Here is a 25614-nt window from a genome sequence, read left to right as displayed (position 1 = left end):
ACAAGAATTACAATAAGCCTCTTTAGGAGACATAAATACAAAATTGATTGTGTCCAACACATACATGTATACATGTACTTGTAGATATCGTAATAGAGAAATTCAGATTGTGATGCGAGATCGAGAACGAAGTGATTGGCTGAGGATCGAAAACGGAAGACTGCAAAAATTGGACAGACGGCGGTCAAATTTTGTATATAATCCTATTCAATAATCAATTTGTTTTGTTCGATTGTAAAAAAGAATGAACAATAAAATTTTACTTCAGCAAGGTTTACTGTAAATCATATTTGGAAGCCGGGTAGATGTGCTCCAAACCACTGAATCGGTCAGATTTTGACCGAGGTCTACTGGCCATTGTACCTGACTCATCCTCCCCACCATCACTGATGGGAACGGCACTGGCGATAGTGATCGGTTTACATTCAGTTGACTGGTGTAGTCGTCTTCAATGCCCCCCCCCCCCCGGCACTGAAGAGTGTCCCCCCGGTCGTAAGAGACCTTCAACAACAGAAGTTTAGCGGCACAGAGCCAAAGGCCCCCTCATAAGCGTATTGATTGATTTCTAAACCTGTCTTGACGAGTAGTTATGCCACCTATCCCCAGGCGGCGCTTTCTGCCGCCGCGAGCCCTAGTGGGAAGAGAACGAACTTAAGCAGGAGCAGACGATCTCCGAGATGGATTCGAATATTTGGTCAGTTCAAGGCTGAACTGGTACCGGGACTTAAATGTTTTGAATTTGTTAATGTAAACTGGAACAGAGGTCTAAAAATTGAACCGATTCACAGACGTATCTGGATATAACATAGGGTGTTCATAAGAATTCAATTCAATGTTTCCAGGACCACCCGGACTACTGTACCCGCATTGATGGAAATGGTAAGATTATATTTTCGTTATATTTTTGATGATTTTCATGTATTTCCCACCATATCATTAAGTTTCCTACATTGTTGCATTAGTTGAATTGATTACAACATCCCATAGGATATTGGAAGTTAGCAGTAACAAGCTACTGTAGACCGCAAAATATTTGCGCCTTTCTGTTTTCTGCGATTCCGTCAAAAATGGAATTTCGCGATTTTTAACCAAAAACCTTTTTTGAGTTTTCCCTTCGCGAAACCCGCGAAAATAAACGCTCGCGAAAAATTTAGCGGTGTACAATTTTGCTTAACTTCCGAGGCAGCCCATTCGTCATACCGGCCTTCACGGGAGGAACATGGGCCATGGCCGATCTTCTGCATCCGGAGGGTAGCTATGGGGCCACCGATTCGACTGAACAGTATCCTCTACTCGTCATTTTGGGCGGATTGACGGGGATAGCCACATCCGCACCGATTTTCTTTCAAGGTCCCTGACCCCTTTACTGATTAAAACGCAGCATGGTTGTGGCCTTCGCATATACGTGTACTCATTTGGAGTGATTACGGAAAGTGCGAACACAGGAGATAAAAATATTGTTTTCGTTTGAACTGCTGCAAAAAATCCTATTATTCTTTTCAACTATTTAACAAAACAATTACAAAACTTCTTTTCCGGTTGAAAGAAAGCTAGGTTTGATTGTTGAGTTTGTGAAAGATGAGAATTATTCGCGGCAAGTACAGGTGTGACAATTTAATCATGAACATGGATTGGCAAATTCAACTTTAATACGTTGACAATCTTAAACTAAAGTTGCTGTCAGAACTTGTTAGATATTCCGGTTCACGTGTCATACACTAAACTCTGAACTCACTTCTAAACATTAAGAATGATTGATTTCAAATAACGAAACTAACACATCAATCGTCTTAAAAATATTTTCCAAGTGAAAAATTCAGCACAATTGAAATTGAATTTCCAACATTTGCACGTTTTGAAAAGCTTTCTGTCGGTCTGATCTCCAAAACTTATGATTTTGTGAGGACTGGTGGTCTGACAGTTGGGTCACTGCACGGCTGAGAATATTCCACGAACACGTCAGGCGAGACCTCTGTGTGTGGGCGGAAGTTGCAAAGATTTCCGCAGCGTTCAACGCCCGTTGTTGGTGTGTAGGGGCCTTTTAGTGCCACTAGATACATCAAAATATCATTGCTCGTTGTGGTAGAACTTTTAACAGTGGCATAATGTGAAAAAGCAGGTGATATTGACGGCAAGTTTCCGATTCTGAATGTGTAGGGTAATTAGTTTATCTTGTCCGGTACCATTCAGGGCAAAGGGGACACCTCGTTACTCGGCTACCAAAATGTCTGAGAAAACAATTTGTAGGTCCATTAGCCAATCACGTTTTTACATTGTCATTTCATTAGCCAATCACGCTTGATATTGCGTTTTAATTGGCCAATCACGGATGGGCATTGTTCTCTGTGGCCAATGAAAGTGATAAAAAATCGGAATGACTCCGAGATGGGTTTGTAAAAATAGTAATTATCACGGAAATAGATACCATGCTGATATCGGAATGTCATTGTGGTATTTTCTATAGGATAATGATAGGAAATATACGGGAAATCACATCCTCTCACTATGGCAGGCTATTGTATTGCTTCCAGCAAACACCGAATCAAATCGCGTGAGTGTATTTTAGAAACGTTTTAAAGGCCTGCTGAGGGCGGATGGGAAATCACTCGATCATAAGGATCAACCTGATCGATGTTCACAGAATGAGTATCATATAGGAATATGGATATCGCAACGCAATCTCTCAAGGTCGGCCTTTTGTGTGCACGGAAACTTCTTGTAAGTATAGCCCTCTATGTGTGGCGTATGTTTCGTCTTATTATTTTAATCATTTATCTCCGAAGTTGGCCTTTGATTGTCCGTCAATGACCAAATTACAACACAGCGTATAACTGGAACTGCCTGTTTCATTTTATGTTGGCCACCTTCTCAACAAAGGAGGCGAATATGGAACATTATTTTTCGAAAATATAAATTTTGATGGAACGGTAGGGATTTTCATAACAGGTGAATGGTTATGGAAAAAGATGTCGTAGCAAGAATTTTCTTGCCTTGCATACGGCACTCGTGAGGCGTAAATATTTTGGGTTTGAGGTCATTCTCGACAACATATGGGATATAAATGCTCTTGAGGTGCGACTTCAGGCCATTCCCGAACATAAAATCACTGAGAATTTGATTCGTGATTCATCTTTGCCCAAAGTAATAAATGGAAATACATGTACAATAGAGGAAAAGGAATTTTTTTAGGAAAATGGCAGAAAATTGCTAAAAGAGTTAGAGGAGTGTGTAGGAGAAATTTTGCATATTCTAAGAGGAAGGAATTGTTAGGAAAAGAACGGTCACCAGAATGCCTGTCGTATGTCCATGAAACGGAAAAGTAGAGGTCAAGCAGTTAGATTTTCGGAAGTGCATGTACAGTGGAACCTCCCTTAGCGGACACCTCTCTATCAAGGACACTAGTTTTGGTCGCAAATTGGTAGTTTTCATTCAATTTGACCTCTCTAATCAGGACACCTCTCTATTAAGGACAACACTTGTCAGTCCCGTGGGTGTCATTGGAGATGTTGTACTGTACATATGCATGCATGCTGGGCATAAGCTGAACTTGGCGAAACCAAACCCGGAAAATTAAGACTGCCCAGCGGCTATCATTGTTCCCGGACAAAACTTTCGGATTAAGAAATGGGATTTCGTCCTTGCTTCTCAGATATCAGGGGATAGTCTTTCCTAAAATACGGATTAAGCCTTCTATGGGATAAATCGGCGTTCGCTCATGTCCACATTGTAGAGCTGATTAACCCATTAGGGTGATTAATAAAAATGAATTTCACACGAACTTTGTAGAAAAAAATTCATAAAAAATATTGATTTTTCACACTGCTTTCTCGTGGTAAAATACCTCACGCGAAGCGTTTTTAGGATTTTATACTTTTACATAGACAGGCTCCGAAATCCCTGCGAACCACGAACTACGAAAGTCTGTCGTTGCGTCGAGTCCTGTGCAAATTCCGTTACGCAACACTGACATATAAATCGCCTTCTTTTCGTAGTTGTTCGAGGAATAGGGAAAATCGTAAGAAAGTCGGGGAGTAAGGGACACAGCTGAATACCAAACAGCAGTGTAGACACCAGACCACGTCCTACAAGACTCTCCCCTGCACTAGGATTTACGAAAAGATCAATGCCCCCCGACACCAATGCCGAGGGAAAACTGTGGGGAACACGGCATGACCTTGAAACGACAAGCCGCTTCATCTCCCGTCCGTCACGGGACTGAAGTTATAGTTTTTGGCAGGTTAAACGCCGAAGAAGAAGAAGAAAAAGTAAAAAACGTCGATAGATTTACGATGTACATACTTTGTCGTTCGTTACTCTTCGTTAGGGTTGCGAAGTCAATAGCTATTTTATTCTTATAGATTCAAAAAGCACGTTTAAAGCGCTCCTATGAAATCGGCCGCTGATGCTAGACCAGTATCATGTTCGAAACTCTCACAGCCTAACTAAAGAAAAGCAATATCATTTTCTTTTAAAATTATACAGATTCACGCCTACGACAACACGCTTGCTACTGATTATAACCATTTTAGTAATCGGACATGCCACAATTGAATTACACTCTGTCACCCCGGCTCTACATAAGTATTTGATAGCATAATTGGCAGGATTTGTATACTCTTGATTTCTGTGACAAGTTTCAAGCAACATTCCTCAACCAAAGTGTAAATGATGGCGATTCACGAAGACACCTTCCATGACATATCGAAGACGCCGACGAAGACGATCCAAGAAGACGCCCTTCCTTTGACGTCATATTGGCCGAAACAATTTCCCAGGCCTACTCGTGTTTCTGGCCAACAAGGCCTTCTGTTGCGGACCATTGTGCCCATCCGATAAGCTATTACCCAATCGACTGTTTCGGAAGGTCTAGTGCTAGTTATCGTAATATTGCTATCCTGAACTTATATCACTATTTGCGGCCGGTTTCCTGCCATTCCCAAGTTTCAGGCCAAATGTTGAGGCCATCTCCTATGCTTCGCTACGCGGCTGTTTCGAATGTGGGCCAGCGAAATATAAACTCGTTCTGGACGGATACTTGGGTGAATATCAATCGTTTTCCACCACTGTTAGGCCACTCTCAATATTAATCCGTAAATATAACAATTTCATAAAATTTACTAAACTGGTAGTTTTTATTGCTCGGACTGAAATTAGTTGTCTTAACTACATGTATAGATTTTTTTTATAATGGGTAATTTTTACCACTGTTTTAGTTACATGGAGAAGAACTAATCAAAGATGGGGTCAAATGGCGTAAATTGGTCGTTTAATTGTAACTATGGCACGTTTCTTAACCACTAAAGCTATGAACTTGAAATTTAGTACACATGACTCCCTACGTCATGTGACCGCGGACACCGAATTTCGATCTGATCTGGTACTCAACTTCGCCACCAGGAGGCCAAAACTAAAATAGGTAAAAAGTGCAATATCTCGTTTATTAGTGACTTGTTTTTGATGATATTCTTATGGTACTTACTCCAAGCAACGATACATCACATGTCATACCGACTTTGGTTTGACCTATATACTATACATGTACAATGTTTCTTAACCTGGATGAATTCCAAAGCACCAAATATCTATACGGTGAGCACAATGGCCCCTGGCCGTTTCATTTACTACTATTTTCACAGGTGGTGCAATTGGAACTACTAGATAAGTTGCTTTCACTAATAAACTTTGAGAGTGTAGGCCCTATGGCGTGTTTGTTTTCAAAAGTAAGTACTATTCGTACTGGCGACAATGAATAGGCATTCACTATATTTCACCTCAATGTAATACGATCAATTCCGTAGCATATGACAAAATTATCAGATATATTTTATTGAAAATCAAATCAGCGGAAGAAATACTTCAATCTGAGTTGAATTTTTAAAATGAGGCCGCGATAATCGATCGGTTTCATCAGCTGAATACTAATATGCTGAAATATTTAGTCCTTTCCTGCTTAGTTGACTTTACAGAATTGAGACATTTATTGGTGTTCATCATCGAGACAGATCAGACAATGCCCTAATAAATTTCAATAGCGGAATTCCCACCCAATTCCTGCCTATTCTTGCAATCATAATACCGTTTCATCAATTCCACAATTACATTTGTACATATTGGACTCAAGTCGACTTGAATATACAACTCAATGATAAAAATACCTCAAGTTTGTAAGAAGATACCGCATAATGCTTCATAAAAGGCCATAATGTTTAATTTAACACCAGTATTCCTTTTAATAATCACATCTAAAGGCCTAAATATCTCTTTTAAAGGCAATGTTGTTCAAAATTTGAAATTTAAAATTAGATTTGTGAATCTGCATTGAATATCAATTTCAAAATTGGTTTTGTTTTCACCGACACAGAAATTTATTACATGCCAGTTTTCATCACATTGGCGTGTCGCCTTACTGAACAGCTGCCATGTTTCTTTCTGATACCTACAAGCGGACCATATGTAAACAGTGAACGCGAATGAACTTGACCTTTAAGGCATAGACTGCCACATGAACCGTCAAGTATGATGCTATTGAAGCGTCTCTACAAAACCTTTACGAGTCGACCAAAAGAATATAAAGTTTATGAACAGAAAGTTTGACTTTTTAAAAGTTCTGCCGCCGGTTGACGTGGATGTGTAGGCCTTAGTAGAAGAGCTGGTAAGTAGTTTAAATCTAACAGTTTTAAATTTTTTCTGTCAGAAAATATTTACAAGTAATAAATGGTCCTAAGTGTTGAGGAAGAGCCTTGTTAGTCCACATTTTGGAGAAATTTAACTAATGCCTCACAAGGTGGTATTATAGGTACCCTACAGCCTATTATGCATATGAATTAAAAGAAAATTGCCTATCTACAGAGATAATATTGAGGTAAGACCTACTTCAGCTTTTGTTTAATCCTGTTGAACAAAAATTGAGTAAGTCAACAAAAAATGAGAAACAAAATGTTTATATATGTATATCAAAAAGAGATACAATGTATACAAAACAAAATTGGTCCTGATGTGCGATAGCTTAGCGGGAGATAAATTGAAATTGTTTATCATTTTTTCCAAACTGCAAAATTGACTAGGTTTTTGCTTAACACTCAAACACACAAGAAGTATCTGTCATATTATTACAAAGGTCCATTTGTATGCGTCTAGATTTACTGGTGGACGATGGAGTTCGAAAAAGACTTGCTTTTCATGCCAATTTACACACACTTAAAAGAACATTTTTAAACATTTGGAAAAGCAAGCCATGCGTTGAACACATTAACGTTTTTTTTTAGACGGAATTTTGGTTAGGCTTGAGTTTCCCATGAATTGACAAGTAGTTATGACCATTATCCTGATCAGGAACGGTAAACAACGGCAGGTAAGTGACTTAATTGAAATATAGTGGGGAAAACATAGGTTTTTGAGTTGGATTACAGTGCAATCCAGAGTTAACGTCATCCGTCGTGCGCAGCATTACAATCTTCGATCTGTGCGATCGCGTTTAAAGGAAAAGTTAGCTTAACTGACCACTGCACATTGTTACGAAATGTCTGCCTTGTAGAGTATTGTGTTTGACTGCATTTCTATTTTCCTAATCCATTATCGAACTCGAAAGGCGTGCAAAAGGGACGCGTTTCTAGAATATAGCACTTTTTGATGTTATACTTATAAACAAAAGTATATGCTACCTTCATTATGCTATGAAATTCATACAAAAAACAAAACGTATTGACAACTTATTGGCTCTTAACCGACGCGTATTCCAGTCAACGAAGATAACCACTTTTGTCAGAATTTGGGAGCCTCGGGGCATTCAGGTTCACAACGCGGCGATACAAGGCGCCGTCAATAACACTAATGGCATGAAAATAATTCCGTCTGCGGTTTGACAGTTAGTGCCGTCAACACTCCACTTTTTGCCGTCATTTTACCTAACATGTTTTCATAAAACATCTAAATAACCCTTCGCTGTTTTGACAGAACAGATATAAATGGATTACCCCTTGATAACCTTGTATAGCGTAAGTGAATAAAGACTTAAAGGTATACACAGTTAGTATTAATTGGTGGCTCAGGATAATAGAAATGCAGTTATACACAATACCGTAGTGTTGATATCATGCATGCAAATTTGCTGAAACTTGGTATTTATCGAATTTGTCTACACAATTTATTGAATTTATACTCGGTACGTCCTATTTTACACAATTGGAAATTTTCAAATTCGATTACGATTTTCAGATTGTTAACGAACGGCTTTGGCCTTTACGGTCTAGGCTGGAATTGAGTCACTAAATCTTCGGCCTGTCTGATAAATAATGTAATAATTAGGACTATTTCTTTGGTATTCTGCTAATTTTCATATACATGTACATGTCATTGCTCTCAAACAAGTGTCAACCGTTGATAAGCTTATGCTTTAGAATTATAAATGACGAGGCCTCCATCCGTGTCTTTCAAAGACACGAACTTGACAACATTGACAGTTAGGCGGCGCCGCGTTCGCCTTCAGAAAATATTGCTGCTTTCTTATTAGCACTAATTATCTTTATTACAGGGAAATAAACAACTTCGGGGGGGGGGTCTCTTAACAACGATGCCGCAGAATTCGTGTCTTCAATTTAAAAAAAAATAATTGGCAATTGATAAACTTAAAAGGGGACTATAGGCCGGACAGAAAGTCTCTGATGACGTCATCGGGAAGCAGGTGAACACTTGTTGCGTTGTTCAACAAGCACGGGGGTCTCTCGAAGCATCAACACCTTCCTGGTTTCTGATCGAATATTATCTTCTTCTTGCTGGTAAAACATGCTGACACATCTTGATAAGAAATGTTAAAAGTAGCCAACTAAGTGTCAAGTCTGGAATGCTAAAACCTGAACTGTGCAAGTTATCACGGCCGACGTGGAATTGGTTTACCTCACCGCAACCATAACACCGAGGTAATGCACATTGTATTACATCAATGCAGTTGCTCGAGTTCATCGTGTTTTAGAGGTGTTCATGTCAGTATCAGCAGTGTATTACATGTATAACCTTTCAACATCAGTGCTACCGGTGTCTGCGAATAGTTTAGCGATCTCTCCATTAGGTACTTCGGTACTAGAATACAATGTTTATGTTCTCTGTCCCATTATATATCCCGCACCTTCTCGTCCCTTTAAGACTGTAAATACATGTACCCTCGAGACAGTGGGGCTTAAGGCATCTTTGGCGTGGAATTTAGGTGGTTGGAGAATGATCCCCATGATCACAACCACCTGACCTCAATTTTATTTCGCTGACGTTGAGCAGTTCTGGTTTGGGCTTTTGAATTTTAGTTAACCCGGAGTACACCGTCGGGCACAGTCCTCCCAGTACACCGTGAAATAACTTTTTGATATCCGTGTTTGGAGAAACGAAGGTCCTACTGGAAGCCATGTCAATATGAACCAATGTGATCTGATGCGGCTCTGGTTGTCCCTTTAAGAACGACGCCACAACGCCGCAGGCACTCGATATAAGATCAGAATATACAACTAGCTTATCTGTAAAAAGAGTACGGAACAATGGTTGCTTTTCTGGGTTTGCCCACTGATTGGTGTCTGATTTCAACGCTAGCCCAGGTATAGGCCAATACTCTTACAAAGGTACATAGTTAAATTCTGTCTTCGAATGGCCGAAGGGAGCAGAGTGCGTGTCCCGAGCTGAACTTCGAACTGCATGGTCTTTTCGTTCTCTGTACAGTTGAGTGGCTGCTCCGTTGCAAAATGTCCCGGGCCTTGGGGAGTCCAGCAAGGATCATCGTTGGACGACCGCACGGCCCCTATACTAGGATCGTCGAGCTACATGAATATCATTGATTTCGCCCAAAGCGCAGGTCCATCGACCTTTGCAGCTTGACCGTACAGCGACGTATCAATTTCTATTCTGAAACTCCTCGAACTAAACAGTAAAATTTGATTCTGAATGATTTTGGTTTTTTTCATATTCTGCACCAACCCAATCGGTTGTGGTTGCCTAACCATTACCGTCAGAACGAGGCACAGTAGTCGCATAGTGCGTTATAGACTTGTCCATGATGTGCTTCAACATTCGTGATTTGCCGTACATTTGTACATGTACAGCAGCTGTTTTAATTCTGTACAAGGTGTCTTACCCGAAGACGACATATTGACAGGTGCCCCACAACAAGGGGTCATGCTGAGGACATGTACATTCTTTTTGGTCACGGATCACTGCGGATCCGCCGGATGGGTTTTTTCGTGCCATTACAAAGCAACATGTGTTGCCTGGTTATACATATATATATATACCAAGAGGAACATCACCAGGCCAGGAATTGGCTATCTCATCCAAAAGTTTATATCATTCTGGTGGTTACGCATCATATTCTGATGATTAAGGGTTATCAAAAAGACATCAAGCCAGAATTGTCTGGCAAATCATTGTACATTTCCCGATAGAATTATTTCTTTTCTGATAACATTTTACTAAAAATGTGTTCCGACATGATCCACAATTGATGTACCATACTCCTTATTCACCTATATAAGACCGGTTCAGATACTTAATTTCAGAAAAACGCATGGCTATCTACCGGTGTTGTGCGTTGTATACAGCCTTCCTATTCATGCATTATGCCTGCAATGATAGGAGGAGACTAGGACTGGCGTTCACTGCCGGTAAGTCGGCATGGAAAAACGAAGGTACCTGCTTAAAGATGACTTATAGGTCTAGGCACTGTAATTCTACAAATAATAGCTAGGCTTCGCATATACATCACTTTTAGACTTTTTCTCCTATCCTGTGCGTGAAATAAAAACAAGTGTTGCGTTTTTCATCATCATCATCAATATTAGTCGAAGGTAAATCATGTTGGGACACACTGTAGATCAGTTACGACGGTTTGTTACGCAGAGGCCAGCTCATCATTACAGCTGGTCGGCGTTCAATGTATTGATCACAAACTCCGCACAGCACTTCGTACCCTACACTTTACGTACATACCAGGTCATATAGATGCATGCACTATTCACTGTGCGGAGAATAGATCGATTCACGTGTGCTGCCCTGTGCATGTACAGGTGTTCGGCTGTTCTTTAAGATAGTTCACAATTTACCCTTCAGATGGCGCTGCTCATGTAAACCAGTGTTGAACACGCTTATAAAGCTGATTTCAGTTGCCTCTCGTTGGCTGGTTCAGTCAATACGCTTACCGAATTCTCGATCCTGAACTAGCGGATGATATGTAGGCATATGTTGTGATGATTTCTCAAACTGTCGAAGATTAACTGGATAACTGGACACATGAGTCAAATTTTATATGATACAGTAAGTTTTGACATCTTTCTCTTTGTTAATACCAATTAGGCCGAAAAAAGCATATATGGGACTAACATTTCGTTGGGGGGGGGGGGGGGGGGACTTTCCCTTATCTTCATGATCGCACCTTCAGTGCTACCTTGGTGGGACTGCACCGCTCGTTCCCAAATTTCTAGATATTCGTCACTTGCGGCCAAGTTTTATTAGCAAGGCCAGTAGTCTGGACCTCGCCAGTGTCGGCAACTGGCAAAATGAGGTCTTCGTAGGGAGCATCGGGACTGACAAGTTCAAATTGAATGCTAAAAACCAATTTGGGACCAAAACTATTGTCATCATTAGAGAGGTGTCCGCCAAGGGAGTTTCTTCTTTACATATGGATCGTTTTTGTGCATGTGTTTTGTCGCAGGTTTGTACAATCCCAGAGAATGTCATCACTCTTTCGACCGTTGATCACACCACATTGGCCTACATCAATACAAAAATACGCATTCACCTATGATTGATTAATTGATACTCAATAAAAATCCGATGTGCATGATTTTTCGGACATGATATCACTGGCTTGCCTGGGGCTTTACTATACCGACCGCGGTGCATGCCGGAAAAATCGCAACTGCCCAGAAAAATTTGAATGACCACGTGGTGATCCAGATTTGCTTGAATTTGTTGATTTAATCTATTTTCGTTTACCGTGCTTTAGTCGCTGTGAAGAGTGTTCCTTGACTGCCTCAGAGAATGGGACACATTGACTGCCTGGCAGGGCTTCACGAGAACTAAAGCAGCGCGCAAGCGAGCAAATCGGTGACCGGCCAGCCACTCCCTCTAGAACACTTCCCCAGTCCTCAATATCTGTACCAACAACCGACTTGTTATGTTATCGCCAGTCCCCCGACTGAATTATTCAAAGTGGTGTGGTTCTAGGGCATAATCTTACAAACCAACAGTTTGGCCTACTGAGCCTCGTTCATGCTTGTTCCAGCAACTCGTTCCCACAAATGATGGCTATTTGGCATAATTTGAAAAATAATTTAAAGCTGGCACGTTGATCAAAGATTTTCGTGAATTATGAAGAAATAGCACACCAGGAATATTTGTCTTGGACACGAAATAGATTTCACGGGCCATAAATTCTGATCCAAATACAAAACGTATTGATTAAGGTGGACGAATGTAATTTGTAGCGCCTGGGCCGTGACAAACATCCAGACCAATTATCAAGAGAAACTGAATGCGCATGGGACGCCGGGCGAATTGCTTGCCGCCCACGGTTTCCGAATTTCTGTTAAAGCGATGTTTTCCAGTCAATCAAAACACCCTGTGGGCTTTAAGGTCCTTGCACTGTGTTGCACATAGACGGTCTCGTTCCTATTGGTAGAGTGCAGTAATTGACTAAATAATTCTCGAGAAGCATGAGATTTTTTCGTTTCCTTTTTACTTCTGGCTGATAAATCAAACCACCAAGCTATCTCCCAATGAGAGGAGAGCGCTAGCATTTCCGGCGGAGCTAAAGTACGCTACGCAACTGTAATACCAATGGCGTGACATGGGTAACAGTACACGCTACTTGCCTAAAAGGATAACGTCACAACCAGATGACTGGGGTGACCTGTGTCACGGCGATCACTTAAATAAGAACTCGAAGGCTGTACCAAAATCAAAAAATGGCGTTCCTACACCGGGAATCGAACCCGAGCGCAAGAAATAAGAACTCGCAGGCTACGCCAAAATGAAAGAAGATTACGTTCCCACACCGGGAATTGAACCCGGGCCCTCTGGGTGAAAGCCAGAAATCCTAACCACTAGACCATATGGGATTGCTTGTATGAGAACTTTTTTTTCTCGATATGACTTTGGAACACGCAGGCTACACCAAAATCAAAAAAATTGCGTTCCTTCACTGGGAATCGAACCCGAGTGCAAGAAATAAGAACTCGCAGGCTACGCCAAAATGAAAAACAATGCGTTTCTACACCGGGAATCGAACCCGAGCGCAAGAAATAAGAACTCGCAGGCTACGCCAAAATGAAAAACAATGCGTTCCCACACCGGGAATTGAACCCGGGCCTTCTGGGTGAAAGCCAGAAATCCTAACCACTAGACCATATGGGATTGCCTGCACGACGATATTTTTTTCTCACTCTGACTTTGAAACACGCAGGCTACCCCACAATGAAAAAAATTGCGTTCCCACACCGGGAATTGAACCCGGGCCTTCTGGGTGAAAGCCAGAAATCCTAACCACTAGACCATATGGGATTGCCTGCACGACGATATTTTTTTCTCACTCTGACTTTGAAACACGCAGGCTACGCCACAATGAAAAAAATTGCGTTCCCACACCGGGAATTGAACCCGGGCCTTCTGGGTGAAAGCCAGAAATCCTAACCACTAGACCATATGGGATTGCCTGCATGACGATCTTTTTTTCTCGATTTGACTTTGGAACACGCAGGCTACACCAAAATCAAAAAATTGCGTTCCTTCACCGGTGTAAAATCTGTGGTTGTTTCCCATGTGTCAGTGTTTCCAAACCTTACACCGGTGTAATGTTTTTGAGTGTTTCTGTTTTTGAGTGTTTCTGTTTTTGAGTGTTTCCCCTCATTGTTTGGGAACGCTCAAAAATAGATTGACAAGTTTTTCTGTGTATCCCCCCTATTGAAAAGTCATGGTCTCTCTAGCTGCCTATTGTTTGGAAACACTGACACATGGGAAACAACCACAGATGTTACACCGGGAATCGAACCCGAGCGCAAGAAATAAGAACTCGCAGGCTACGCCAAAATGAAAAACAATGCGTTCCCACACCGGGAATTGAACCCGGGCCTTCTGGGTGAAAGCCAGAAATCCTAACCACTAGACCATATGGGATTGCTTGTATGAGAACATTTTTTTCTCGATTTGACTTTAGTGCTATACCCGCATTAATAATAACATTACCGATATGGTCGGTTTACCTAATCAACACAAAGATGATGATGATGATACGGGTTCGAAGGATCCTTTCTTCCAAAGTAACTCACTCCGAGGGTCGCTCACGTCGGCCTGGCACGTTGAAAGACCAAAGTTTTTTTGTTTAATGTTTTTTTATAATGAAAAAATTAAAATTCCGCCCACAACATGTTGGCAACCTCCGCACAACCGAGCAGTTGTCCCGACCATTTCCGAGCATAAATTATGACGCGAAGGTTGTCGAATGCAATCTTTATGACGAGAAGCGACAACAAATTAAAGCGTTTAATAACGTTATACAATCATTGTGTTCAATTCATTTTATACACATCAGTCCTTGGACAGTTATTTTAAAAGAACACCTTGCATAAAATCCACTATACGTGTTCAACTTTTGTATTATGATGACCGTACATACTTGTTTACTTCTTGAAGTGGTTTTTAAGTATTTTCCAAGTGGGTGTCATGAATAGACTTTAGGGAATTGGTAATATGTAGGCTTCTGATAATCAACTTTGGTGTTCCGTCGGAACAGTGTGTGTCTGTCCAGTGGGCAAGGCCAGCGGCTGGGAGAACTATTCATTGCTTGTTTATGTTTTAGTAGGTTAAAATACCCCGGAAAGTTTCAACATGTTGTAATGCTTAGTGACAGCTCTTGGTGTGTTACATAACATTGAGAGTATGCTGACAACTGCATGTACTTGATTTGTCATATCACTCACTATTGATAATGTTCATCCAGTTTGTCGGGTTTGAGTTTCGTCAAAATTCTTGGCGTTAAGTACCCAATTCGACTTCAGGCAATTTCCCACTAGGGTTGACCATAGGCACCACCGTATTGGCAAGAACTTGAAATCCTAAAGCAATTATATCTTTCTAAACGAAAGCAAATGCCATTTTTAAGTTCGGGATTGTGTTTTTTGTTTCACAGGGAACGTCCTCCGATAGTATTTACTTCATTTTGAAGGAGTTCAGGTTCTAGCCAGCACGGTGGTGCCTGTGGTCAATTGTATGTAGGCCATGGACGTGATAATTTAAGAGTTTTGGATGGGAGTCTGACTTTCTCGGGATATTTTTGCCTCATTTCCAACAGTCTGTCAGCTCGGCTCCGTAATATGTAATGCAGAACGGCCAAGTTTTGATTACCAGAGGGCCAGCTATTAACAATATACGTGTGACAGACACGGGCCTTTGCACATTGATAATACGGATATACACGCGGTAACAGTTCAATTGTAAATTTGTATTTAATATTCCCAAAACAAATGGTTCGGCATGTATCTACCACAATGGCAGATTCGATCATCCAGTGTGTAACGACTGATTAACGGATTAAGGATTAGCGTAAAGTTACAGCTGATGTTCTTAGTCGTTGTGACTAAGTGGGAGTAAATTATTGGGGTCGCTGAAAGTGCAAATGTGAAACTGAAAAGTTCGTTATTAAACGGGACAACTTTTAATTAGTCGATTGATACCACAGACGAGATTTTCATTTCTGCCAATCGTCGTCTAATATTTCATTCTCACCTGGCCTGGTTCCTTGGCAACTGTTACACTTCCGTTGGCGCCAGAGGAAGTTACGTAACCAGCAAAGAAAATTATGTTCTGGAATGAGATTCTTGAGGCTATCTGTACTGGTAGAGCTGTAACTTCATTGAACTCTCCATTCGCATGGCAGCTCGAAGTTTCCCCCATCATTTTCATAGTGCAAACATATGTTGGAAGCCCTGAAACTTTGATATTGGTTGCCCATCTCGACCATCTGATTTGCAAGCGTCTAGAATGAGAAGTTTATCAAGCAAGTACCTGTAGTTTCTTCTTAATAATGTAACACATTTTCACTGAAATAGTATTGATATTTCAAAATAAAAATAAAGCGAGTGTGTGTGGTTCTTAAACTTTGTACTATAGTCGTTTTCATAAGTAAATGCCATTGTCATTTAGGGCCGTTGGGTGAAAACTGAAACTTGGCAAAATGGAAGATACTTACACGAAAAAAATACCCGGAATATTTCATCAAAATTCGTCCAGAAATAACCATCTCAGAGGATGTCAAAATCAATGCATTGTTTCAACGTTCTCGAATACATTAAAAAAATATTTCGAAACCATGGAATGTGAAAAATCATCTTTGATCCCAAAATTAGAGTTGAGGAAAATGGCCAAATTTGGAAGAAATTGGCCCAGTAGTACTGTCCAGCAGCCCAAAAGGACAGTGACATTTACTTATGCAACCGACTATTACTAGACTTATATACCTGTTCTTAAAGCAACCCAGAATGTTGGAGAAATAGTAGCTTCGTTTAGCCACAACAATGTGTTTATAGCCCACGAGCCCACAGAGACTGTGGGCGTATGTCATTTTGGAATGTTTTGGAGGCGTACTGACAACTTTAAAGATACATATAGCTCATCGAAGAGATTGTTAATCTATCTTTTTTTCACTGACTTATCTTTAACTTGTGTAGACTGTGTGTGCTGCCTCTTTGCTTTGACGAGGCGACTGATAAAGTGTACCATGTTGATGAAAAATAGACATGCTGAAACTATGCCAAGATGCAGTCTGCGTATACATTGCGGCGATGTAATAATGCGATGCTAAAGGCCAACGGAATTGAAAGTCAGCCGATCAGTTAATTTGAATCATTGTGTTCATTTGCCCGTGCATATCGACCGCCATGAAGGCTGTTTGTGGGGGTAGATGTTATCACGATCTGCCCTGATTTGGCATGATAACCCTTCGATAAGGCTGTAGAACAATGGGAATGTAGGCCTAGGTGCGAGGGGGCTTTGTAAATATACTATGCAACAAATCTTTCAACTGAGAGGCAATAAAGGAGCAATAAATCGTAATGAACGACTGTATTGTCACTTTTAAAATATGAGAAAATCACTGCAGCACTGCGCGCCTCGGATGCAACAACAGTCTGATGAATTGGCTAATTACGTTATCGATGCTCAATTAGCCATGCAAACCGATCAATTAGACAATCCATCAATTAGATAAGTCAATTGATGGACCATATGACATCCACGTATTATTGATCATCAGCTTGTTGCCAGCAGAGTGTTGCCGGCGAAGATCTAATATTTACTTCTCAAAACCGTCGAAAAGTAAAAAACGAAACATTGTCGCTTTTCATGTCAATGCACCGGTAGTCTTTGCATCTATATCGAAATAGTTGTCATTTGAATGAGCCAATGATATTGCTCAGATAACATGTGGTCATGGGGTGGATTAATTATGCAAATTAGGTCTTCTTCAGACAGCAGAGGTTTGATGCTGAGATGATGATCGGTGCTTCATATGTGGGCCGAGTGTGATTCAGGTCATTTTCAGATTGGAAAGTGAGGCGAAGTTTATAGGCCCTGTTCCCGATATTCGTAACACTTTGTTTTCGATGAGATTTAGTCCACTGTTTCTGATATTTTCATTCAATTGATCTTTGCAGGCAAGAAACACGGTGCATGGAAACAGCAACTCGATGAATCCCATGACACGCACGCGATGCCACATCGGCACATGATTGGATGATTTGAACTGGATTGAATTGGTCGTCAACAAACATGGCTGCCATCGTCTGCCTTGGCAAATCTTCAAGTGAAGTTATTCCTACACACTCCCGCGTGGACAAATAGTGCTCGTTGTGTGTCGATTGAATATCTTCCAATTCGTTTGGATGCTTTTTTCGCTCCTGCAGAAAACGGAATACGTAGTAGAAAACACCGCTCCTGCTGGGCGCTTCAGTCATGGATGACACACCAAGCTGCCCTCTTTTGGTTGTAGTCGACACGACAACAAACCCGAAAATGACGAAGGAAATGAAAGTCATTGTTGATAAAAAACACTTCCTGACTGTTCCCGATATTGTGGAACATCCGGAGGAAAATGGCCAGTCTCCGGGTGAGAACGGCCATACCTTCTTTCCCCCGAATTCGGAACTACCCGATTCTGATCTCACGAAATTAAAAGCCATGACAACACGCCTTAATCTCAGTACAAAACGCCCGAGTTATATAGAATGGCGGGCAAAGTTCATGGACAAACCTGATTTGATACGGACTCTGTCGAATGGGTTGTCGGCAGATGCGATAACGGACAAACCATGGACGAAGCAAACTGTCCAGGACGTCGACCAGGCACTGGCTTGGTTGAAAAACGAACTCATTGCAATGCGAGGCGAAGACCAGGCTATTGCGCGAAGGCTGATCACCATTCGTCAGGAAATTCATGAGCTGAAATTAGAATGGTCATGTGACGAACACAAAATGGTTCTCGAGGAAGCGCGAGAGGAACTAGATGAGGACGATTTACTCGCGGAACTTTGTGATTCGCCACTCGATATCGGTCCTCTCAGCCCGATGGCGCCATTCAAAGAGTTGGGTATCACGCGCATGAATATTTCCCGGAGACGATTTAGCGTCATGTGATATCACGATGTAAAACATAGCTCTCGACTTTATGCAACCTCGTTTCAAGGTATCTCCTGTCATGTTATAATATTGCTCATCCCTGCTGCTTCTGACCCTGAACGTTGTTGAATGAAATTCCATGTATAGCAGAGGCTTGGCTGGCGACAGCTTCACAGCCAAACTCACAATAAAAAGATAGCTAGCATTTGCTTCGTAGGAGAAGTACGCTAGGAAACTGCTAGTGTACCACTAAGCAATCGTTATTAATGGCGAGGCTTGGGGATTGCTTCACACCGGTGGCTGCGCAGTAGACTCCGATGCAGTCCATTTCGTCATCCGGTCGTCCTCGCTCTATGGCGACAGGAAGAGGCCGTTCCCACTGCGTCTGGAGTGTGGTGCGTAGAGGCGTGGCGTTTAATAGCTTCACGTGACCAGTAGTGGTGTCTGCTCCCGCTACGACTCGGATGCTGTGTTCGTTTCGATGCTGCAGCTCCACATACTTAGTAGTTTGACGACATATCATTGCGATATTGATAATTTCATGATTTTCAATTGGCTAGCGAGATGTGACTCTGTTGAGTGTACGATAGCATTTTCGCTATGGTTTTCGGATTGCATGTTGATACCGGCAATCTGCTAAAGGCTCTCCCCATCGACATTTCTTCTGCTTTAAATTTGGCGTTTGGCGGATTTCTAAAATAAAGTTTATATTGTTTTTGTAAAATATCCATTGTGTTTTTGTTTGCTTTGGCATGGTTACCATTTAGGGAACTGTATGAAGATGGAGGCAGTACTTGGAATCACAAGAGGAAACTCCGGAGGATTTCGGTTAGGATATTCAATGGCATCAATAGTATACCTCCGCGGCAATGAATTCCTTGAACCCATCCCATCTGTGACATGTCTTCGATGCGCCACCTATTGTTTGCAATGGAATTATTTTGCATTATTCAACCCCTTGTTTTACATGAGAATGCAATCCTTTAATTTCACAAGGAGTAACAGGAGGGGAACGAGCATGGAAAAGGAGAAATGGTCTCGAATCGAGCCTGGCCTGTCGGAGTGGCCTAGTGGAAACATCAGCGCCTGTTTTCTCTGAGGTCCTGGGTACGATTCCCGGTCGTTCCCTCCGCACTCAATGTGTTAGAGAGGGCGACTTTCTTCGACAGCGTTCGTTTATTCCGAGGTCTCCGGTTTCTTCCTCCAACACATTCCAGTCGCTCAATGTTGCTAGAGGGGTTTCGAGGGTTGCGCGAAAAACTGTTGCAACAGCTTGGACACCAAATAAATCTTTTGACGGTTCTAGTATATATAGCTAGGTCATCCTACGCAAATATATCTTTCGAGAACAAGCAGCTGCAGAAAACAGACATATCTTTGTAAAACAAACAATTGTGTACACGCAAATGTCAGGCTTTTGATCGAATCAAACGGATCACATTTACCAAAGATACGATGTCGTATAGTACTGTACTTTAGGAAAAAGTCTGAGGATGAAACATGTTTGTTTCTGTAACACTATGAGGATAAACTCAGCGCAATACTCAAAGAGACAACTTTGGCATGCGATGGTTGGTTTTTCATACGGCTTCCAGTAGGGCCGTGGCTTCTCTAACAGGATAAGCCTGGATATTGAAAATCATTTTTAACTTAACAAACTATGCACTAGAACGAGATCGATGTAACCGTGGCCTGCCTGAAATTCACAATAGTCATGTCCAAAACTACCTCACTCCACTGGCTAAAATCATTATAAGATATCAGCATTTAATGTGATATTACAGATGGCGGCACATGGCGGCAAACTGGGGTATTATCCTTTTGGGCAGGTCGATCCCACGCCCAAGCTGTTCCTTTGATACCTTAGTCCGCAAATTTAGCGCAGTGAGCAGAAAATATATTTTTTGTTATCGTGGTCCTTCTTGCGTTTGTCAGGTTGCGGGGACAGGTGCTAGTTCCCACAGTTAAGGCATTGGTATGATGACGAGTCCTCTCGGTAAATTGTTTCTCATATAAATATGAGTGAGACAACTTTGTACTCTTATTCCTAAAATATGCAAGGATTCGTAGTGTTCGCGGGTAGGTAGACCTCCATTTACACTCCTAGGGCAGTGGTAAAAGATTTGGCTAGAGAAGTTAATCTTTGTAACAGACATCTAGAAAAGGTGGCGTTTGAACGTCGCCACTGCTTTGGGAGTGTGACCTCTTAGGAGGTAAATTTATGAATACGATATTCTTGGTTTCCAAAGCATTGGGTAAAAACTATAGCCTTGAGCGTATGTGCGAAATTTTAGGTGAAATGTACAATGTAAGTACTTGGTATCAGATTATAGTTAATTTCAAGAGTGATCTGTACGAGCCTAAAAAATGCAAACATTGATATCGCTAAGGCGTAGGGCGTTTTCTGATTCGGCAAATGGAGTATTTTTCGGCATGCAAACTTTAGATATTTTTCTTCTTCGTTCACAGTTCTTCTGCTAAGTCAGGTGGTTTTTGGCACATACATCAAAAGCAAGTATACAGGCCCTGTCGGGCACTTTTTATAACTTAACCTCGTCAACAGAACGACTGTCGATGTACCGATCATAAATTTGCCAAGTTTGAACCAATACATCGACTATGTTGTAGTATCATACATTGTCACAAGACAAATTGAATACACACATGCGCTAAATTAACAATGCGGCAATCGAGGAAATTGATACACGCACCAGTTGCATACAGATGCGCGAGTATGCATGCGTGCGGCGTGCATTATGACTGGTTATTGGGGTCGCCTGACGTTAGAAATAGGCGCTAGATATAATTGGACCAACAGTGAATACATGTAAACCCCTTCGATAATGACATTGGCCCTTTTTTAGCTGACTCGTACACGTACGGGGACCTGGAGTTCAGCAAGAAGGTGACTGTCGAGTTTCGCTACAGCAGCGACCTGCTGACGTACAATGACGCGGCAAAGGAATGCCAGAGCCTCGGAGAGGGGTGGACGCTCATGAACCAGGTGGCGCTGCCATTCGTCGTACAGAAGATGTTTGCGCTTGTTGTGTAAGTCAGTCGGCGCAGGTACCGCGCTTCCTCCACCCTCCCTTGCTCTAGAATGGTGTAGAGGGTTCCCATCGCGCCACCCTGCCTTAGATTGCTGGCAACCCTATCCTGTATTGCCCAAAGGCTAAACTTTTTGAATATCAAGGGTTCCACCGGTATCAAACTCATGAAAGGGCGCCATGGGGACTTTACATGCATAATCAGACACAATACGACAAAACAGATGCTTGTCGCCATAGTGCAATATAGTTCAGAGAATTAATCATGATAGTTCACTTCTATATATAGTTGGTCAGAAAGGTGAATGACCGCATCGCAGCCTTAAAAAGGGACTTTGCTGCCCAGGTGACTTACATTACTATCACACCAATCTGAAACACATTCTTTTTTCAGACCCGCGGATATCTCCGAAGTCTGGGTGGACAATTACGACAAGGACGCCACCTGCATGATAGTCACTAGAACTGAGTCATACACCTCCAAGACGGGGCAACCAGCGGAGGGTTGCGCTGGGACGCTGCGCCGCGCTGTTTGTAGCAAGACCACAAGGGTAGCCGTCGATCCAAGTACATTGCAATAGGTTGTAAATAGACTGTATGGGCCTACAGCTACAAGTGACATTCCAATTTGTCCAAACTTCATTAAACTAAATAAAGGAGAAACAAAATGGGAGTTTTGGTATATGGAATGTGGCTTACACGTAAGTGGAATGTAGCTTACACGTAAGTTGAATGTGGCTTACGCATAAGTGGAATGTGGCTTACGCGTAAGTGGAATGTGGCTTACGCGTAAGTGGAATATGGTTATAAACACTGCCACCTTGAGTATGCCTCCCGAGGAAAAATCTTTTCTTTCAGACCAAGCAGGATTTCAGAAGTCTGAGGAGACGCAAATAGTTATGCAAATCCGCCCGCCTGTATTGTGGCCAAGAGAGAAGGGAACTCCACTGAAGTCAAAGAACCAGAGACTGGGTGTGCCGGGAAGCTGTACATGGCTGTAAGTAGCAGAACCACCAGGGTAGCAGAAGATCAAAAAAAATTTGGTAAACACCAGTAGGAACATGATGGGGGGCTTTATAATCTGAACCCCGCACATTCAGCAAATGAAAAATGCAGTCAAGGCTCGGATGCCAACTTCTTCTACCAATAGGAGAAAGTGTCTCCAGAGTGTGCAGGCCTTGAGAAGCAGACATACACCCCGATTTCCTCAGGATGCATACCAATCAGCAAATTAAAACACAAAAAAACATACTTGAGCAATAAATACTTTATTTATTCCACTTCATGTGTTCTCATATTTATTATTTACATTATTTCTTTAACCCTCTTTCTTACACATGCCACACTTACATGTTGTTCCAAAAAAACTTTGGAAAATTAGATAATTTTCTATCAAAACATTTTCTTGGTTATCTTTTATTATTTACACACGTTTGGATGATGTTGCCCAGGTTGTATTATAACCTCAACTTGGGAACACCAATTTAGAACTTCGAAGAGGTGAAATTCATTTTTGGATCAACGATTTTACCGAGATCAGCGGCATGGTTTTAATCCTTTGAGGGCCACGCCGGTTCATCCAAAAACACAAGTCCCTTTCTCCCCCTAACTAAACCTGGACCCTACTGTGTGGGAGTTAGCAGTGTCAACCACTAGGCCATGAGGCTGCTCACTTTAAAGGGACAATATAGGCAGAAGCTAGCCAGGCAAGATCACGTTACACAAAGTCGCCAATAGGGGTCTCTCACATCCCACAGTACGTCGAAATGATTCATGCTTGTATGAGGAATATATTAGTGCTGAATCTGACATGACCTGGGGCCCTTACAGTGTATATTAGTCACCTGAAGATGGCCAAATTAGCCCCTCTGCTCCTGCCTATAGTCCCCCTTTAAGAGCTGAGAGAATAAATTTCCACGTCAAGTTCAAGCATGGAGAGATAGAGGACATTCAAACTGAAGTAAAGTCATCAAAAACCATAATAAAAATCTTTTCCTCACATTGCCTTTCTCACATCCCAATTTTTGTACAAATTAAGTTTAACAACATATCTTGTACCACAACAGACAATTAAATAGACTTTAACAAACATACGGCCATTTCACCGCAAGAAGTTTTAACATAATCAAGATTTTCAACATCAGTGTCACCTATATCCTCTTCCAGGATAAATATGTTTCCTTCTTAATATCAAGGCCAATCATACAAATGTGGAAAATTACAAAATTATGGAGCAGTAATAAGTACTAGGAAGTAATTTCGGCACATTTTTAGGCAACCTTGTCCAATCCATTGTTTAAAGTCACAAAAATAACCGCAGAGTTGTAAGATAATGTGGTGAAAAAGGGGTCCTCCAATTCAACGAAATGATCGGTTAACTTTTAACCTGAAAAGCGCAAGTTGCAACATGAAGCATTTATGCTCAGAGTGCAGCCAGACATGTCTAGTTTTAATGCTCAAAGTGCAGCCAGACATGTCTAGTTTTAATGCTCAAAGTGCAACTTGACATGTCAAGCTTAATGCTCAAATTGCAACTTGACATGTCAAGCTTAATGCTCAAAGTGTAGCCAGACATGTCAAGCTTAATGCTCAAAGTGCAACTTGACATGTCAAGCTTAATGCAACTTGACATGTCAAGCTTAATGCTCAAAGTGCAACTTGACATGTCAAGCTTAATGCTCAAAGTGCAACTTGACATGTCAAGTTTAATGCTCAAATTGGAACTTGCCATTTCAAGCTTTCTTTCCAAAATATACCTCAACTTATCCCAGAGGGCCTTTAGACTATATAGTATTGTAGAATAGTTAGAGCAGCATTTTGCTGAATTTATGATACACAAAATTTTCTTTGGACACTTTTCTTAAACAATGCATGTGGTCTGTTACACACTAAAAACATACTATCAGCCTCCTTATTTATATAGTGTATCAGGACAGTAACAAGAAAATGACCATCAAATGGAAAATTCCTCCACCGAAGATACAAAAAAGAATGAAGAGATAAAACACAGATTGAAACAGTAAAGTCTCTTTGACCATTACTCAAGACTAACAACATATAAAATGAAATTCTCTGCTGCAAAATGATGCGATTAATAATTTTTCCACGCCGCTGCCGAAAGAATTTGCCCAACCAATCAAAATTAATCCACCAACTTTTAAAATCATCAAAACTTTTTGCTTTCTCGTTGATAAATTGTCCATCGTCGTTAAAGGTTACGTCCCGTTCAGTATTAAACCAACACCAGACTCTACACATTCATTTCCAATCACAGATGGTGTTCTGTTGACCCGAGCTTAACTATAACAGATAAGTTAATGTTCATGATGGTAATTGGGTATACATTGTACATGGATACAGTCAGACCTAAACGGATAGCGGACATTATACAGTGATACAGATACCAATGAACATGAAAATAGCAGTTTATTGACAGGCTAAGGTTTAATCTCATGGATATACAAAAGCTAAGACATTACTCTGTAAACAATTACACCCAAATCCCCTCTAAACGTTAGCAGGCTACTTGTGGACGAGATTGGTGGACACATCCTCGAATGTCATTCATCATCGTTAAGTTGAAATATCAGAATGCGTTGCCACAACATGAGGATGCTGACAGGGTCACGCAGGTGGCTGAGTGATAGAATTATATCTAATCTGTCTGTTATATTCATACACTGTCAAAAATCACCCAGTCATGATTGCTGAGACAAAATCTAAAAATCCTTTTTGAACGCCTGAAAAGATCTGAAAGAATAATGTCTTAGCTCTTGTCGCACGGCACCATAGTACTACAGACAGAATATAAAATGACATTCCCTGACTTGAAGTTGATTTACCGGTCTTTAGCCAATTCCAGACACACTGGTGTCTGCTTGGCAAGTCACCCGTCTTTTTGTGGTGTGACGTTATAGAAGTCGCATAT

General features: G+C 41.3%; 2 protein-coding genes and 5 non-coding genes across 11 annotated transcripts; 2 read left to right on the top strand and 5 right to left on the bottom strand.

Moving 5' to 3' along the window:
- The first annotated feature begins 723 nt into the window (after positions 1-723).
- LOC135502983 (protein FAM167A-like) lies at positions 724-19348 on the top strand. Of its 5 annotated transcripts, none has more exons than XM_064796220.1 (2): positions 724-879; positions 17679-19348. In XM_064796220.1, the coding sequence occupies exon 2, from the start codon at positions 17977-17979 to the stop codon at positions 18655-18657; it is 681 nt and encodes a 226-aa protein (XP_064652290.1). In that variant the 5' UTR covers positions 724-879; positions 17679-17976; the 3' UTR covers positions 18658-19348. The 5 variants fall into 5 exon arrangements, with proteins under 5 accessions (XP_064652290.1, XP_064652293.1, XP_064652288.1 ...); XM_064796223.1 differs by lacking the exon at positions 724-879 and adding an exon at positions 2601-2718; XM_064796218.1 differs by lacking the exon at positions 724-879 and adding an exon at positions 6578-6652.
- Positions 13020-13091, bottom strand: Trnae-uuc (transfer RNA glutamic acid (anticodon UUC)). The gene has a single exon. It is a non-coding gene; the product is annotated as a tRNA-Glu (tRNA).
- On the bottom strand, positions 13315-13386 carry Trnae-uuc (transfer RNA glutamic acid (anticodon UUC)). The gene has a single exon. It is a non-coding gene; the product is annotated as a tRNA-Glu (tRNA).
- Positions 13462-13533, bottom strand: Trnae-uuc (transfer RNA glutamic acid (anticodon UUC)). Its single transcript has one exon. It is a non-coding gene; the product is annotated as a tRNA-Glu (tRNA).
- Trnae-uuc (transfer RNA glutamic acid (anticodon UUC)) lies at positions 13609-13680 on the bottom strand. Its single transcript has one exon. It is a non-coding gene; the product is annotated as a tRNA-Glu (tRNA).
- Trnae-uuc (transfer RNA glutamic acid (anticodon UUC)) lies at positions 14074-14145 on the bottom strand. The gene has a single exon. It is a non-coding gene; the product is annotated as a tRNA-Glu (tRNA).
- A 1270-nt stretch (positions 19349-20618) lies between the features above and the next one.
- LOC135502852 (uncharacterized) lies at positions 20619-23085 on the top strand. Its single transcript, XM_064795971.1, has 4 exons — positions 20619-20718; positions 21109-21150; positions 21504-21687; positions 22081-23085. Exons 1-4 carry the CDS (start codon positions 20694-20696, stop codon positions 22265-22267), a joined length of 438 nt encoding a protein of 145 aa, XP_064652041.1. The 5' UTR covers positions 20619-20693; the 3' UTR covers positions 22268-23085.
- Positions 23086-25614: the final 2529 nt, after the last annotated feature.

This window comes from Lineus longissimus, chromosome 19, assembly GCF_910592395.1.
Source record: "Lineus longissimus chromosome 19, tnLinLong1.2, whole genome shotgun sequence".
Lineage (NCBI taxonomy): Eukaryota > Metazoa > Nemertea > Pilidiophora > Heteronemertea > Lineidae > Lineus > Lineus longissimus.
The sequence above is the reverse complement of the archived record's forward strand: the minus strand, read 5'-3'. Positions and strand labels throughout refer to the sequence as shown.

Bases quoted from the DNA above. Each gene is read 5' to 3' on its own strand.
- LOC135502983 (XM_064796220.1), top strand. From the start codon at position 17,977: ATGGATGACACACCAAGCTGCCCTCTTTTGGTTGTAGTCGACACGACA.
- LOC135502852 (XM_064795971.1), top strand. From the start codon at position 20,694: ATGCAAGGATTCGTAGTGTTCGCGG. The intron at 20,719-21,108 runs GTAGGTAGACCT...CTTCGTTCACAG, and splicing joins AGGATTCGTAGTGTTCGCGG to TTCTTCTGCTAAGTCAGGTG. The intron at 21,688-22,080 runs GTAAGTCAGTCG...TTCTTTTTTCAG, and splicing joins AAGATGTTTGCGCTTGTTGT to ACCCGCGGATATCTCCGAAG.